General features: G+C 54.3%; 1 protein-coding gene across 1 annotated transcript; it reads right to left on the reverse strand.

Moving 5' to 3' along the window:
- Window positions 1–1989: 1989 nt before the first annotated feature.
- LOC122895614 (nuclear factor of activated T cells 2 interacting protein) lies at window positions 1990–12009 on the reverse strand. Its single transcript, XM_044233126.1, has 8 exons — window positions 11614–12009; window positions 10917–10989; window positions 8587–8704; window positions 7809–7889; window positions 7532–7718; window positions 6322–6466; window positions 6095–6204; window positions 1990–4054 (listed from the first exon to the last, which is right to left on the reverse strand). Exons 1-8 carry the CDS (start codon window positions 12004–12006, stop codon window positions 3896–3898), a joined length of 1266 nt encoding a protein of 421 aa, XP_044089061.1. The 5' UTR covers window positions 12007–12009; the 3' UTR covers window positions 1990–3895.
- Window positions 12010–12921: the final 912 nt, after the last annotated feature.

The raw sequence follows: 12921 nt of genomic DNA on the forward strand, positions 1-12921 counted from the left end.
TTGAGAGCTTGTTTCTAATTAGGAGAGTTTTTGTTTGTTTGCTCTGTTTTGCTTTGTTTTCAGGAGAGTTTAAAAAGACCACTCAGTGAGGCGCCTGGCTGGCTCAGTCCCTGGGGCATACGACTCTTGATCTTGGGCTGTGAATTCAAGTCCCACATTGTGTGTAGAGAAGACTTAAAAATAAAATCTTTGAAAGGGCGCCCGGGTAGCCCAGTTGGTTAAGTGTCTGCTTTTGGCTCAGGTCATAATCTCTGGGTCGGACTCCCTGCTCGGTGAGAAGTCTGCTTCTCCCTCTCCCTCTGTCTGCAACCCTGACCCCGGCTTGTGCACTCTCTCTCAAATAATAAAATCTTTAAAAATAAATAAAAATAAAAAACGAAATAAAAAAGACCACCTGCCAAGTGTTCCTTTGATCAAAAGGATGAATAATTTTCTCATCATAGAAGACACACAAATTCTTTCAAAATGAGTGGTCTCAGGGCACCTGAGTGGCTCAGTGGGTTAAGCCTCTGCCTTAAGGTCAGGACATGATCTCAGGGTCCTGGGATCGAGCCCCGCATTGGGCTCTCTGCTCAGCGGGGAGCCTGCTTCCTCCTCGCTCCCTGACTGCCTCCCTGCCTACTTGTGATCTCTGCTAAATAAATAAATAAAATCTTTTAAAATAAATAAATAAAAATAAAATGAGTGGTTTCTAGGGGTGCCTGGGTGGCTCAGTTGGTTAAGCGCCTGCCTTCAGCTCAAGTCATGATCCCAGGGTCCTGGTATCAAGTTCTGGATTGGGTTCAGATTGGTTCAGCCGGGAGCCTGCTTCTCCCTCTCCCTTTCCCCCTGCTTGTGCTCTCTTGCTCTCTCTGCCAAATAAATAAATAAAATCATTAAAAAATAAAAAACAGGGACGCTTGGGTGGCTCAATCAGTTAAGCAGTTGCCTTTGGCTCAGGTCACGATCCCAAGGTCCCAGGATCAAGTCCCACATAGGGCTCCTTGCTCAGCGGGGAGCCTGCTTCTCTCTCTGCCTCTGCCTGCTTATGCTTCCTCTCTCTCTGACAAATAAATATATAAAATCTTTTTTTAAATAATTTTTTTAATTTAAATTTTAAAATAATAATATTAAAAAAACAAATAAAATGAGTTGGATTTCTCATCTCCTCCTGAGCCTAAGTGCTGGGGAAGAAGAAACTGGAATCTTCTAGCACTGGAGGGAGGTCCAGTCACTTTGGTCAGCAATCTGGCAGGTACCGAAGAAAGAGCAGACAGGGGCAAGCACATTCAGTGACTGGCGATTCCACTCCTGAGTAGAAACCTGAGCAAACTGTGGGGTCACTACAATATGGCTTGCAATAGACACAGCCTGGGGCTAGAAATCCTCAAAGAGCACTGATTTTTTTTTTTTTTTAAGATTTTACTTATTTATTTGACAGAGAGAAATCACAAGTAGTCGGAGAGGCAGGCAGAGAGAGAGAGGGAAGCAGGCTCCCTGCTGAGCAGAGAGCCCGATGCGGGACTCGATCCCAGGACTCTGGGATCATGACCTGAGCCGAAGGCAGCGGCTTAACCCACTGAGCCACCCAGGCGCCCCAAAGAGCACTGATTTTAAACAGGATGGAATTTCCCCTTCCTGTGAAAGCTTGGAGGTCAGCAGTGCAGGGCTGGTGGGACCTGGGCTCCTTCTCTCCTTGTCCTGTCCCATGTGGCTCCCTTTCCCAAGATCATCTCCTGTCAGCAGCAGGAAGAAACCAAAGGAGAGGGGTTCACACTTGGCCACTTTTGGAAACACCCTGTGAGGCGCATCCCTCCCCCACTTCCACCCATGAGGCTAATTTGGCACCCGGCCACGACAGAGACTGCCAGGAGCTGTTCTCACCGGGGTTCCGTTACTCTGGAAGGAGGAAGAATGGAGGCAAGGGGACAACTAATGGTCTCAGTCAGTGGGGCCATGTCAGGGGTCCCACGAGGGCCACAAAGACAGAAATCCTCAAGCAGACACAAGGTGAGTATACTCCCGTTTATTGGCTAAGACTGAATACACATTTTTAATGTGTCCAAACATTAATGGATATAAAAACTCCTGGGGAAAAAAAAACGAAATTTATACCATATTGTGGATTATTTAAATGTTATACAGGCTTCTTTCTGTTTTTCTCATATTATAAGGTCAAAGGAATGTTGTATTCCAACGAAAGGTTTTAGAAAGTGACATACTTTTGCCAAAATTATACCACGTATCAGTGGACAATTAATGGCTTTATTAGTAGACAGCACTTGAGAAGACTGGCTCGTTTTGGGGTGAAAACAAAACTTGGATCTCACGTGTGAAGGTGAAACCAAACGGTTTAAAAGTACCACGCAATATTCAGCAACGAGTGCAGCCTGGAATCAACCAAGGCGAACCCCTGTCTCCTCATGCAGGAGACAATGCCAGCCAACGTGCGCACTGGGCTTTACTGGCTGGACTTCAGCCCTAGCTCGCGGCCTAAAGGTTAAAGGACAAGCTGACAAGCCAACGGCAGGAAACATAAACCATCTAAACTACTTTTAAATAAGAAAACAAAAAGCAACAAATGAGAGCACCAAACAGTTCACACACCTACATTAAAATTGAGTGTTTCTGCTTGGTGAAGGGCACCCCCTAAATAACCAGGCACCAGTGCCGTCCGGAGAGCTGTCTGCACCCATCAGGGCAGGGCACAGAAAGCGATCCCCAAAGGGGAAGAAATCCTCCCCAATAACTGGCGATCAGATGAATGGGCACTGAAACACGCCACTACCTTCCACCCACCAGACGCAAAAATGAGAAAGCAGGGCGGCAACAAGTACTGACGAGGACCCCCCAGGGGAGGCTCAATGACCAATCGGAAGAAAACTTTGGTAGAACCACAGGAAATTCACCAGTCTGACTTGTCCTCCCATGCCCGGTGGCCATGCCGGAGAACGTTCCATGCAAGCGTGGAAGGGACGCACGGAAGATGACATCGTGGCTTTGTTTACGAGCCCGGGAGCTGGAGGCACGCAGCTGTCTGCCCCTTGGAGACCGTGTGGGACTCTGCGGAGCGGTCCCCGCACCGACGCGCACGGAGGGGCGACATGTGTTGAATGAGAGAAGAAACAGCCCAAGGTCTGCAGCAGAGTAAGACCACGTGCCGCAGAAGTATATCCCCCCACGTGACAGCACATCTGACAAGGATACATTCATGTTCAAGGTGAAAGGGGCGCTCGGCGTGACAGGAAGACCGGGAAGAGAGCGCCCGGAGCCCGGAGAAGCCTTTCGTGGACGAGCACCCCGAGAGCCAGACAGAAAAGCTCGGATGTGCTCTATTGTGCCTTTAACAACGCGTGTGCATCAGGAAGGCTGGCTCTCAGGGGTGCTGGGGCGAGGAAGACATCGAGGCTGAGAATCCACTCTGTCGCAGAGAAGGGTGACCCGCCATCCGCCCTGCTTGTGTGACCGTGTGTGTGAGCCGGCTCAGTCCCCCAACGGAGCACGCGTGTGCCTCGAGCCAGCTTCATCCGAACCCGCTGAGGGCCACTGCGGGTCTCAGGCAGGGCAGAAATCCCAGGCCTGGAATCCGCACCCCCGCACCCTCCACCTGCTCTAAAATGGAGCGGTTTCATACAACGGACGTTTTGAGGAAGGAAAGGCTGGGGATGAGGAACACATTCTCTGGGTCCCGGGGGCTGCCAATGCAGCATACCACGCAAATGGAGTCACAGTCCCCCGGGGTGGCAACAACCACCACTTAGCTAACCAGGGAACTACAGGCTTGAAACCAGGGTCAATGGAGGGGGAAGGTCACTGCTCAATTTTGCATCAGCTTAAGGATAAACCCATATAGGGCCAAAAGGGGCAGCTGTTCTCCCCAAGTCCAGGTTGGGCCTCCAAATAGGGAGGGGGGTTTTCAGCCCCAGACCTCGATGAGGTCTCCGGATTCCATACCCAGATCAGCAGGCAGCTCCTTGCCTGAAAGCTTTGTCCCATCAAAGAAGAAGGAGAGCTTGTGGCCCGAGAGTCCCATGGCCTCCTCGTACCGGGACATGAGGTTCTTGAGAGGAGAGTCCTGGAAGAGAGGAAAATAATGAAGGTTAAGAACTTGAAAAGAGGGGGTCGCCTGGGTGGCTCAGTGGGTTAAGCCGCTGCCTTCGGCTCAGGTCATGATCCCAGGGTCCTGGGATCGAGCCCCGCATCAGGCTCCCTGCTGAGCAGAGAGCCTGCTTCCCCCTCTCTCTCTGCCTGCTTGTGATCTGTCAAATAAATAAATAGAATCTTAAAAAAAAAAAAAAAAAAAAAGAACTTGAAAAGAGGGGTTGGCACCTAGCGGGCTCAGTCGGGAGAGCACGCGACTCCTGATCTTGGGGTCGTGAGTTTGAGCCTTACACTGGGTGTAGAGATTACTTAAAAACAAAGCTTAAGGCGTGCCTGGGTGGCTCGGTGGGTAAAGCCTCTGCCTTCAGCTCAGGTCATGATCCCAGGGTCCTGGGATTGAGCCCCACTCGGGCTCTCTGCTCAGCGGGGACCCTGATTCCTCTCTCTCTCTGTCTGCCTCTCTGCCTACTTGTGATCTCTGTCAAATAAATAAATAAAATCTTTAAAAAACAATAACAAAGCTTAAGGGGGCGCCTGGGTGGGTCAGTGGGTTAAGCGTCTGACTCCTGGGTCTCGGCTCAGGTCGTAGGATCGAGCCCCGTGTCAGGCTCCATCCTTGGCGTGGAGTCTGCCTGTCCCTGTCCCTCTACCCCAACCCTGCCCCTCTCTGTATCAAATAAACAAATCTTTTTTTTTTAATTTTTAGGGGCGCGTGGGTGGCTCAGTGGGTTGAACCTCTGCCTTGGGCTCAGGGTCCTGGGATCGAGCCCCTCATCGGGCTCTCTGCTCGGTAGGGAGCCTGCTTCCCCCCCTTCTCTCTGCCTGCCTCTCTGCCTACTTGTGATCTCTCTCTGTAAAAAATAAATAAAATCTTTAAAAAATAATTTTTTTTAAATACAATAAAATCTTATTCAAAAAAAAAGAATTTGAACGGAGAATTTGGGCTGAGAACTTGCAGAGATGGACAGAGGACTCGGGACAGGGAGACCACGAGGGGAAGGCAAGTGGACAAAGAAGCCAGCACAGCTGGGCTCCTCTCTAAGGGACTGGGCCATGGAGCCCAAGGCTCAGGATGTGGGCTCTGGGTCAGGCAGGTTCTGCAAGCCCCCAGTTCCTCACATCCCGGTGCGGCATCTGTCACCAGGACGCAGACAGCCCAGGCCCCAAAGCGGAGTGAGGACGACCTGAGCTGGAGGCCAGGCTCTCCCACTCTACTGACGCCTGACCCTGGGCAAGTGTTATGGATCCTCTGTGGTCCCGAGCCCCGGTGAGTGCGCGAGGGACCTTCTTTGGAAACAGGGTCTTTGCAGATGTAATCGGGCGAAGAGGAGGGCACACACTCGGTGAGGGCGGCCCCAGTGACTGATGTCCTTGCAAGAAGACGCACGCTCAGAGACACAGGGACCACACTACGTGACCACAGAGGCAGAGACCAGGGGGATTCAGCGGCAGGCCACCCCCAGAAACCAGGAAGGGTTCTGCCCGGGGTCTCTGGGGGAGTGTGGGCCTGCGACACCTCGGTGTCTGACTCCAGCTCTCCAGGCCCTCAAGAGAATACATTTGGGTAAGCCACCTGGCCTGGGACATTCTGTGACAGCAAGCCTAGGAAACCAATACCGCAAGTTGCCCCCCTTCTCTAGACACGCGTCCCTGTTAGTTAAAGGAGGGTAACAACAGCAGTTGCCATCTAACTTGGCTGTGAAACTCTCCAAGCCCCTGACCGTGAATTCTCTCTAGCATGGGGACTGTCGCTTAGAAGCCTGGCAGTTACTCTGACGGGATTCACGGTCACAAGGGGCCTTTCCGTTTTACACACGAGGACTCAGGAGACCAGAGCAAAGGTTCCTGGCACAATGGGGGAGAGAAGCTGAACAGCGGGCTTTTGCCAGGCTCCAGGATGGGCGGGAACCCGAACCACTCGGGACCAGAGGGAAGCCCCCCGTGTTAACTGGTGGGAGGGACAGGAGGCCAGAGGGCAGGGGGAGAGGCACGCACAGCCAGGCCTCCCACTCACCGGAGACAGTGAGACTTCCAGCGTCTGGTGTTTCTCCTTTCCCTGCACCCGCAGCTGGAGCAGCTGGGACACCTCTGAGGTCTCGGGCGAACTTGCTAGCACCACGCAGTCTGCGGGAAGGAGGATCAGGAAGCCAGGCCTGAGCGGGGCCTGGAAGCCCGGCCAACTTCATCCCCTCCCTGTGGCGAAGGCCTCCTCCAGGCTCCACCTCCCCGCCTTCCTCTCACCAATGATGTCAGCCACTCCGAGCTTTAGTGTCCTGGGAGTAGCAGTAGGGGACAGCTCTGTCTCTCCAAAGAGCAAGAGGATCCTGCTTGGGGGCACCCCGAGACGGGCGGCCATGTGGTCCACCACACGCTGTAGGGGCTCCGACTGCGGAGGGGACAAGAAGCAAAGGAGGCCACCTCCTGACATGCCCGGCCTCACCCACCACGCCGACATGTCCCTGGCCTTTGCTAGTGGCCGAGCTCCCCAGCTGCGAGCTCCCCAGATTTCCCTGGAGAAGTGCAGAATAAAGCCGTGTCTGTATGGGGGCTGGGGAAGGGAAAAGGACAGTGGCGCAGACCACAGCAAAGTGGACCTCGTGCGCCCCTGCGCCGGACCCCTCTGGACAGGTCCCCAACTCTCGCAGACAGGTGCGGCTACGTCTGCCTAGGTGAGAAAAGCCAGGAAATCACTCGTGGTGCAAGCGTTGGCAACGAGCTCTTACGTTTTCAAAGCATTCTGCAGGGGTGCCCGCGTGGCTCAGTGAGTGAGGGGGTCTGCCTTCGGCTCGGGTCATGATCCCGGGGTTCTGGGATTGGGCTCCCTGCTCTCTGAGGATCTGCTTCTCCTCCTGCCCCTCCCCTGGCTCATACAACAGCACATGCACTCTCTCTCCCTCCCAAGTAAATAAAATCTTTCATAACCAATAAATAAAGGCATTCTACATCTGCAGGGCGGCCGAACAAAGATGCGCTTCTAAAGCCATGGGCTGCGTGTTTGCGCCGTCTGGCTTAGCTGCTTCCAAAGCGTGGTTATGGCTCAACCAATGGTCGCTTCCGTTACCACTCTTGTTCCAGCATCGGGCTCATCCCTACAAACACGGTCCTTTCACCAGGGAGCGGGGGGAGCTCCGAATGAATGAGTGACAGCCGTGTGGGGAAGGCTGCCATCAAAGCAAGTGCTCATGGGAGCACAGGGTCCGAGGGAAGGAAAGAGGAAGGGGGCTAGCAAGCCAAGCCTCTCGGGATGCTTGCATGGAGCACTGAAGGATGGGTGGGCGGTCTGCCGGAGAAGGGAGGGTGAGGAAAAGACCATCGGGATAAAGGGAAGAGCCAACCGAAGGCATGGGGTTGGGGGGCCTGGAGGGGACACTGTCCCCCTGTGCCCACCCACCGCGCTCGCTCCACCTACAGCTCGGGGGAACCTTCTCCCACAGGCCCTCCAGACACTTGCCATTCTGACGGGCAGTCTGACCACATCAGCCCGGCACCGGATTTTCATCGGGAAGAGTCGGGGGCTCTCCGGAAGGGTGGGACCCTCCACCAGGACCACCTCGTCCTCCTGGTGCTGGTGATCCTGGCCCTGGCGCTGCTTGGGACTCAGGCAGGAACGGAGATCTTGGAGGCGCTTGCTCACCTCCCTGGGGTGCAGAAAGGACTCTGGGTCAGGCAGGGGGCGGCACCCGCCAAACTGCCCTTCTCTACCCCAGCGAGCCCCCTGCCCTTGGCACCTTAACTTCTGGAGTGCCCGTGTATGCTTTCTGCTTTTGGTCCTTGGCAGAGGTGAAGGCAAAGGAGAGGTGTCTTGAACCCTGCAAAGAGAAGAGAGGGCTGGGCGGAGGAAGAGGAGGGGACCCCAACCCAGTATCTCCCCTCATGAGCTATGGACCACTGTGGAGCAAGAGGGGGAGAGCTCGAACCAAAAGGGAGCATCTTCTAGCAACATCATCTTGTGGACAGGGAGAGGTAAAGTCAGGGAAAATCTGAACCCTCATTTTCGTACTTACATGACCTAAATATTGGCAAGGAAAAGGCCTAACACTCATTCATCCTTCATTTGTTCATTTATGCATTTTAAATGCCTAACATTTAAGGTAAGTCACTTCCCAGGTGTGTATCTGGTAGCATCCAACGGACACCAAGTACTTACTACATGCCAAGTGTTAACCTACTCGAAAATTTTGACACAGGTGCCACCATTATCCCCATTTTCTAGAAAAGGGAGGTGAACCACAGAGCTAGTTCAAGAGACAGGTAGCCGGGCTTGAAGCACAAGGGCCATCCCCAGAGCCACACCTGTCAGAGCAAAGATGGTACATTCCACTCCCGGGGGTGGTCCTGAAGGGCCCAGCGCTCCTGCCAAGACCCTCATTCCTCACCTGGGCCTGCAGGCTCCCTCCATCCCTTCTCCTCACCCTTTCAGGAGCCACCCGAGGATCCCGCCTGCCTCAGCCCAGCCCTCGGGCTCCCTTTCTGCTGGGGGGGCGGGCAGTGTCCCGTGTCACTCACAGAAACACTTCCTTTGTCTTCTCTTCTGCATCCTTACTCCTGAGCTTCTTCTTCCAGGGAGACTCTGGACACGGGGCATCCTCAGCATGGGGACTGCTGGAATCTGCCATATCCGTCTCTGGGGACAGAGAAGGAAAAGCGGACGAGGTCAACGAAGGGAGGGCAGCAAGAGGCCAAGCGGAGGCATGCCAGGGGCTTCACGAGATCCCAGGAAAGGAGGAGACCGAGGAGCCCCAATATGCGCACGCACGCGCGCGCACACACGCACACACACACACACACACACGCAGTAACGCTGGGGAAGTGCTGGAAGGGCGTGAGTCCCAGGGAAATGCCTGCTGCCGAGAAAAGGACGAGCCGGAGTCTGGCAGAGCGCAAGTTCTGAGTCCCGCTCTAAGGCAGGAGCCCGCGTGGTGAGGGTTGACAGTCCCCGTGGGACCCGCTCCAGCTAAGCCACGGTTCACTTAATCTCTTCTCACTGTTTTGATCAGCTGCACCCACAAGTACAAAATAAACACACCCTAGGAAACATGTACTTACCTAGTGCACATGTACTCCTTATTACATGCGTATGTACTACTTAGTTATGTGATAAAACAAACTTCAAACCAGATGCTGGCATTTTTTTTAAAAAATGGTCCTCTTGGGGGACCTGGGTGGCTCAGTTAGTTAAGCATCTGCCTTCGGCTCAGGTCATGATCCCGGGGATCCTGGGATCCAGTTCCACATTGGGCTCCCTGGTCAGCAAGGAGCCTGCTTCTCCCTCTCCCTCTGTGTGTTCTCGCTCTCAAATAAATAAATCTTAAAACAAACAAACAAAGGTTCCTCTTATGTCTTTCCTGTACTTGATTGGATGGGCAGAGCAAGACTATGGGGTAGGAGGTGGCGGGGCACAGAGAGAGAAGGAAGCAGAGGTAGGTACAGGTCCTCTGAGCCCGTATTTCTCAAATTTCCTCCATGTGGGCATCACTATCACATCGTGCCATCCATACCTCTATAATGTTGAAGACCTTTTTTTAAATCCCTCACTGTAACTAGGATTTCTTGTAATGGGAAACTAGAGATTTATTTTAGAATAAAATAATAAAAGAATTTAGAATAAAATAAATTTCCCATCTTGTTAGCCACCCACAAAGGATGATCACTAACCACAAAAATAAATATAAATACTGCAAAAACAAAGCAATAATAATAAGTCCAACATCAGTAGTTCTCGACCAGAGGCAATTTCTCCTCCCAGGGGACATGTGGCAATGTCTCAAGACAATTTCTGTTGTCACAGTGATGGGGAGGGGGTTGGAGCGTGTGATACCAGCCTCTGGTGGGTAGAGGTCAGGATGCTGCCAAACATCCCACAATGCCCAGGACAGCGCCACTCAAAGAACGGCTCCGTCCGAATGTCAGCAGTGCCGAGGCTGAGTCACCCTGTCCTCGATAAATGGGGCAGCTGCTAGAGACCTGAGATTCCGCCTTTCTGACAAGCTCCTGGGAGATCCCCAGCACTACTAGGCCTCCATGTGGAGCAAGGGCAGAGGGACCCTTGGACTTGGACACTCCAGATACTGCCCTAAAGCATAAATGTAGCCCAAGAGAGGGCTCTCTACGCATTCTCTTTGATTAACTCTCACCAAAATCCTTTGACACGGATCCACTGTTCTCCCCATTTTCCTGATGACAAAACTGAAGCACTGAGAGAAGAGCCTGCCCGAGGTCACACAGCTACCAGAAGGTAGAGCTGAGATTCAAACCCAGGCCAGCTGGTTCCGAAATCAGCTCCTGATCATCCTACCATGCTTGCTCATGGTGTAGACGTCTTGGTCCAAGGTCTGCATTTGCCCACTGGATCACTTCCTTATCAAACTTGATTCCTACGCACTGCCTTTGGGTGGTTTGCAAAAGCCACATCACTGGGGGAGGACCAAGGCTGGCAGCCCTGATAAGATTCAAAGAACACCACGCTGGCTCCAGAATGTTCCCAAGGAACTTGTTGCCGATGTACCCAGATGTTACAGATTCTCAACAGCTCCTCCTCCCCGGCCCCCAGGATTGCAGAATCAGAATCTTCGGAGATGGCCTAGAAATCTGTAGATTCACACACTCTTGTGCCTGTCGGCTGGGGGTTAGGGCGGTTTGGCAGCGTTTCCTACGCCTCCTGGTTAACACTCCATCTCCATTCAGGACTGGAGCTTTTTTCTGGCTGGGATGCAGGAGTCCACCCTCCCATCCCTTCCTCCGAGCCTCAGGGAAAATGGACCACAGGGTTGTAAACTCCAGGAATCTTCCTCAGGGAAGCCAGCACTGGGCTCCTCTCCCTGGAAGCCCGCCCCTACCTTCCTCAGCCTCCGGGGGACAGAGTTTCAGGAGGGACTGGTGATCTGGGATGAGATGAAGGCTGCTTTTCACCTGTAAAGACAAAAGCGAATCAGTCCCCCTGACAGGGAAAGCGAGAGGGCTCTTTCCTTCTTCCAGCCCCCAAGTCCAAGTCCTCTCTGGCTCTGGGGGAGTTAGGAGCCCAGCTTGCCCAAGATCCAAAACGGAGTACCCTTACGACGACACCCCGTTTCCCCAAGACATTCTGAGGATGCAAGTTTAGTTCTTTTACCCCCTCCCTAGGTTGCTAGCCATGCCACTTTCTCGGAATCCTGGGAAATCCCAGATCCCCCAGCTCCCCCTACCCTCTGGAGTCCCCAACCTTCTCTGAACTTCCATGACCCCCGCTTCCTGGATCCGCAGCAACGGGCCCCAATCTCAAAACCCGACAGGCCCCCAACCCCCGTCCCAGGTTCGGCCCGCCCCTCTCTGAAGCATCAGGGATCCCGGGCCCTAAGCCGCTCTCTCTGCTCCCAACACTCCAGCTCCCGGAACCCCAAATTCCCAGCGCGCTCCGAACCTCTCCACGAACCCTGCATCTCTCTGCCCCACCCCCGGCTTTTCCCTTTGGTCCCCCAAGACCGACCCCAGAAGCCTAACCTCAGCCGTTCCCAGCCCCAGCCCTGCGCCCTCGCCCTCCCGGGGGCCCGGCGGCACCTTGCCGGAGTACACCGGAACGGCCGGTGCCTCCCCCGGATCCAGCAGCAGCCGCCGCCGCCGCCTGACCGGTGCCCGCGGGGCTCCGGCGGGTGGTGCGTCCGCCCCTTCGCTGTCGCTGTCGCTGTCGCTGTCGTCCCGGCGGGCGGCCGGCCCTGAGCGCTCCGGGAGAGGAACCTCGACCGAGTCCACAGCGCCGCGCGCCGTTGCGACCTCCAGGATGTCCTCATCGCTGTCGCTGACCAAGTCCACAAACTCCGAGTCCAGGGTGCGCTGGGCTGAAGGTCGCGGGATGCGAGGACGACGACCCCGACCGCCCCGGGACCCGCGAGCCCCTCGCCCGGCACTGCCGCCCCGAGGCCGGCGGCCCCGTTTCCTCACCGGCTCCGCCATGGCCCACACCCGCCGACCACATCCACCCCCCGATTCCTCACCGCTCCGCCATGGCCCACACCCGCCGACCACATCCACCCGCCTCAGGACACCTCGTCCGGCCCCCTCCAGCGACTTCCGCCCGTCATTGGATGAACCTTCTGCTAGTCAACGCCTCTCCCCGCCCACACACCCTGGCTTCCCCTCCCCGCCTTCTCATTGGTCGCCGCTCCCGCCCATCAAGTATCCACCACTAAAACCAAGGCGCCAAAGATTCCAACCAACCTCGGCGCAATCAGCCTGGCCGGCTGCCTCCCTCTTGACCAGCCCACTCCGGTCCCATTAGAGATCTGGGTACCCGGTTGGTGGGGGAGTGGGGCATCCTGGGAATTGTAGTCCTTGGGCCCTCAGAACACAAGGTGTTCGAAAGCGGCCTCTCAAATTGCCTTTTATTTATTTATCGTGTAACATTTTTTTAAAGATTTTATTTATTGGGCACCTGGGTGGCTCAGTGGGTTAAGCCGCTGCCTGCGGCTCAGGTCATGATCTCAGGGTCTTGGGATCGAGCCCCGCATCAGGCTCTCTGCTCAGCCGGGAGCTTGCTTCCCTCTCTCTCTCTGCCTGCTTGTGATTTCTCTCTGTCAAATAAATAAATAAAATCTTTAAAAAAAAAAAAAAAAAGATTTTATTTATTTATTTGACAGACAGAGATCACAAGTAGGCAGAGGGACAGGCAGAGAGAGAGGGGGAAGCAGGCTCCCCGCCGAGCAGAGAGTCCGATGTGGGGTGTGGGGCTCGATCCCAGGACCTAAGATCATGACCTGAGCCAAAGGCAGAGAGGCTTAACCCACTGAGCGACCCAGGTGCCCCTATCGTCTATCATTTTTTAAAAGTAATTCTTACACCCAAATGGGGGCTCAAACCCACAACCCTGAG

Source organism: Neovison vison, chromosome 14 (genome assembly GCF_020171115.1).
Source record: "Neovison vison isolate M4711 chromosome 14, ASM_NN_V1, whole genome shotgun sequence".
Taxonomy (NCBI): Eukaryota; Metazoa; Chordata; class Mammalia; order Carnivora; family Mustelidae; genus Neogale; species Neogale vison.

Excerpts from the sequence above, each read along its gene's own strand:
- LOC122895614 (XM_044233126.1), bottom strand. The coding sequence starts at position 12,006 with ATGGCGGAGCCGGTGAGGAAACGGGGCCGCCGGCCTCGGGGCGGCAGT. Across the intron at positions 8,705-10,916 it reads TCCCCCGGAGGCTGAGGAAG|AGACGGATATGGCAGATTCC; the intron begins GTAGGGGCGGGC and ends CTCTGTCCCCAG. Across the intron at positions 7,719-7,808 it reads CGGGCACTCCAGAAGTTAAG|GGAGGTGAGCAAGCGCCTCC; the intron begins GTGCCAAGGGCA and ends TCTGCACCCCAG.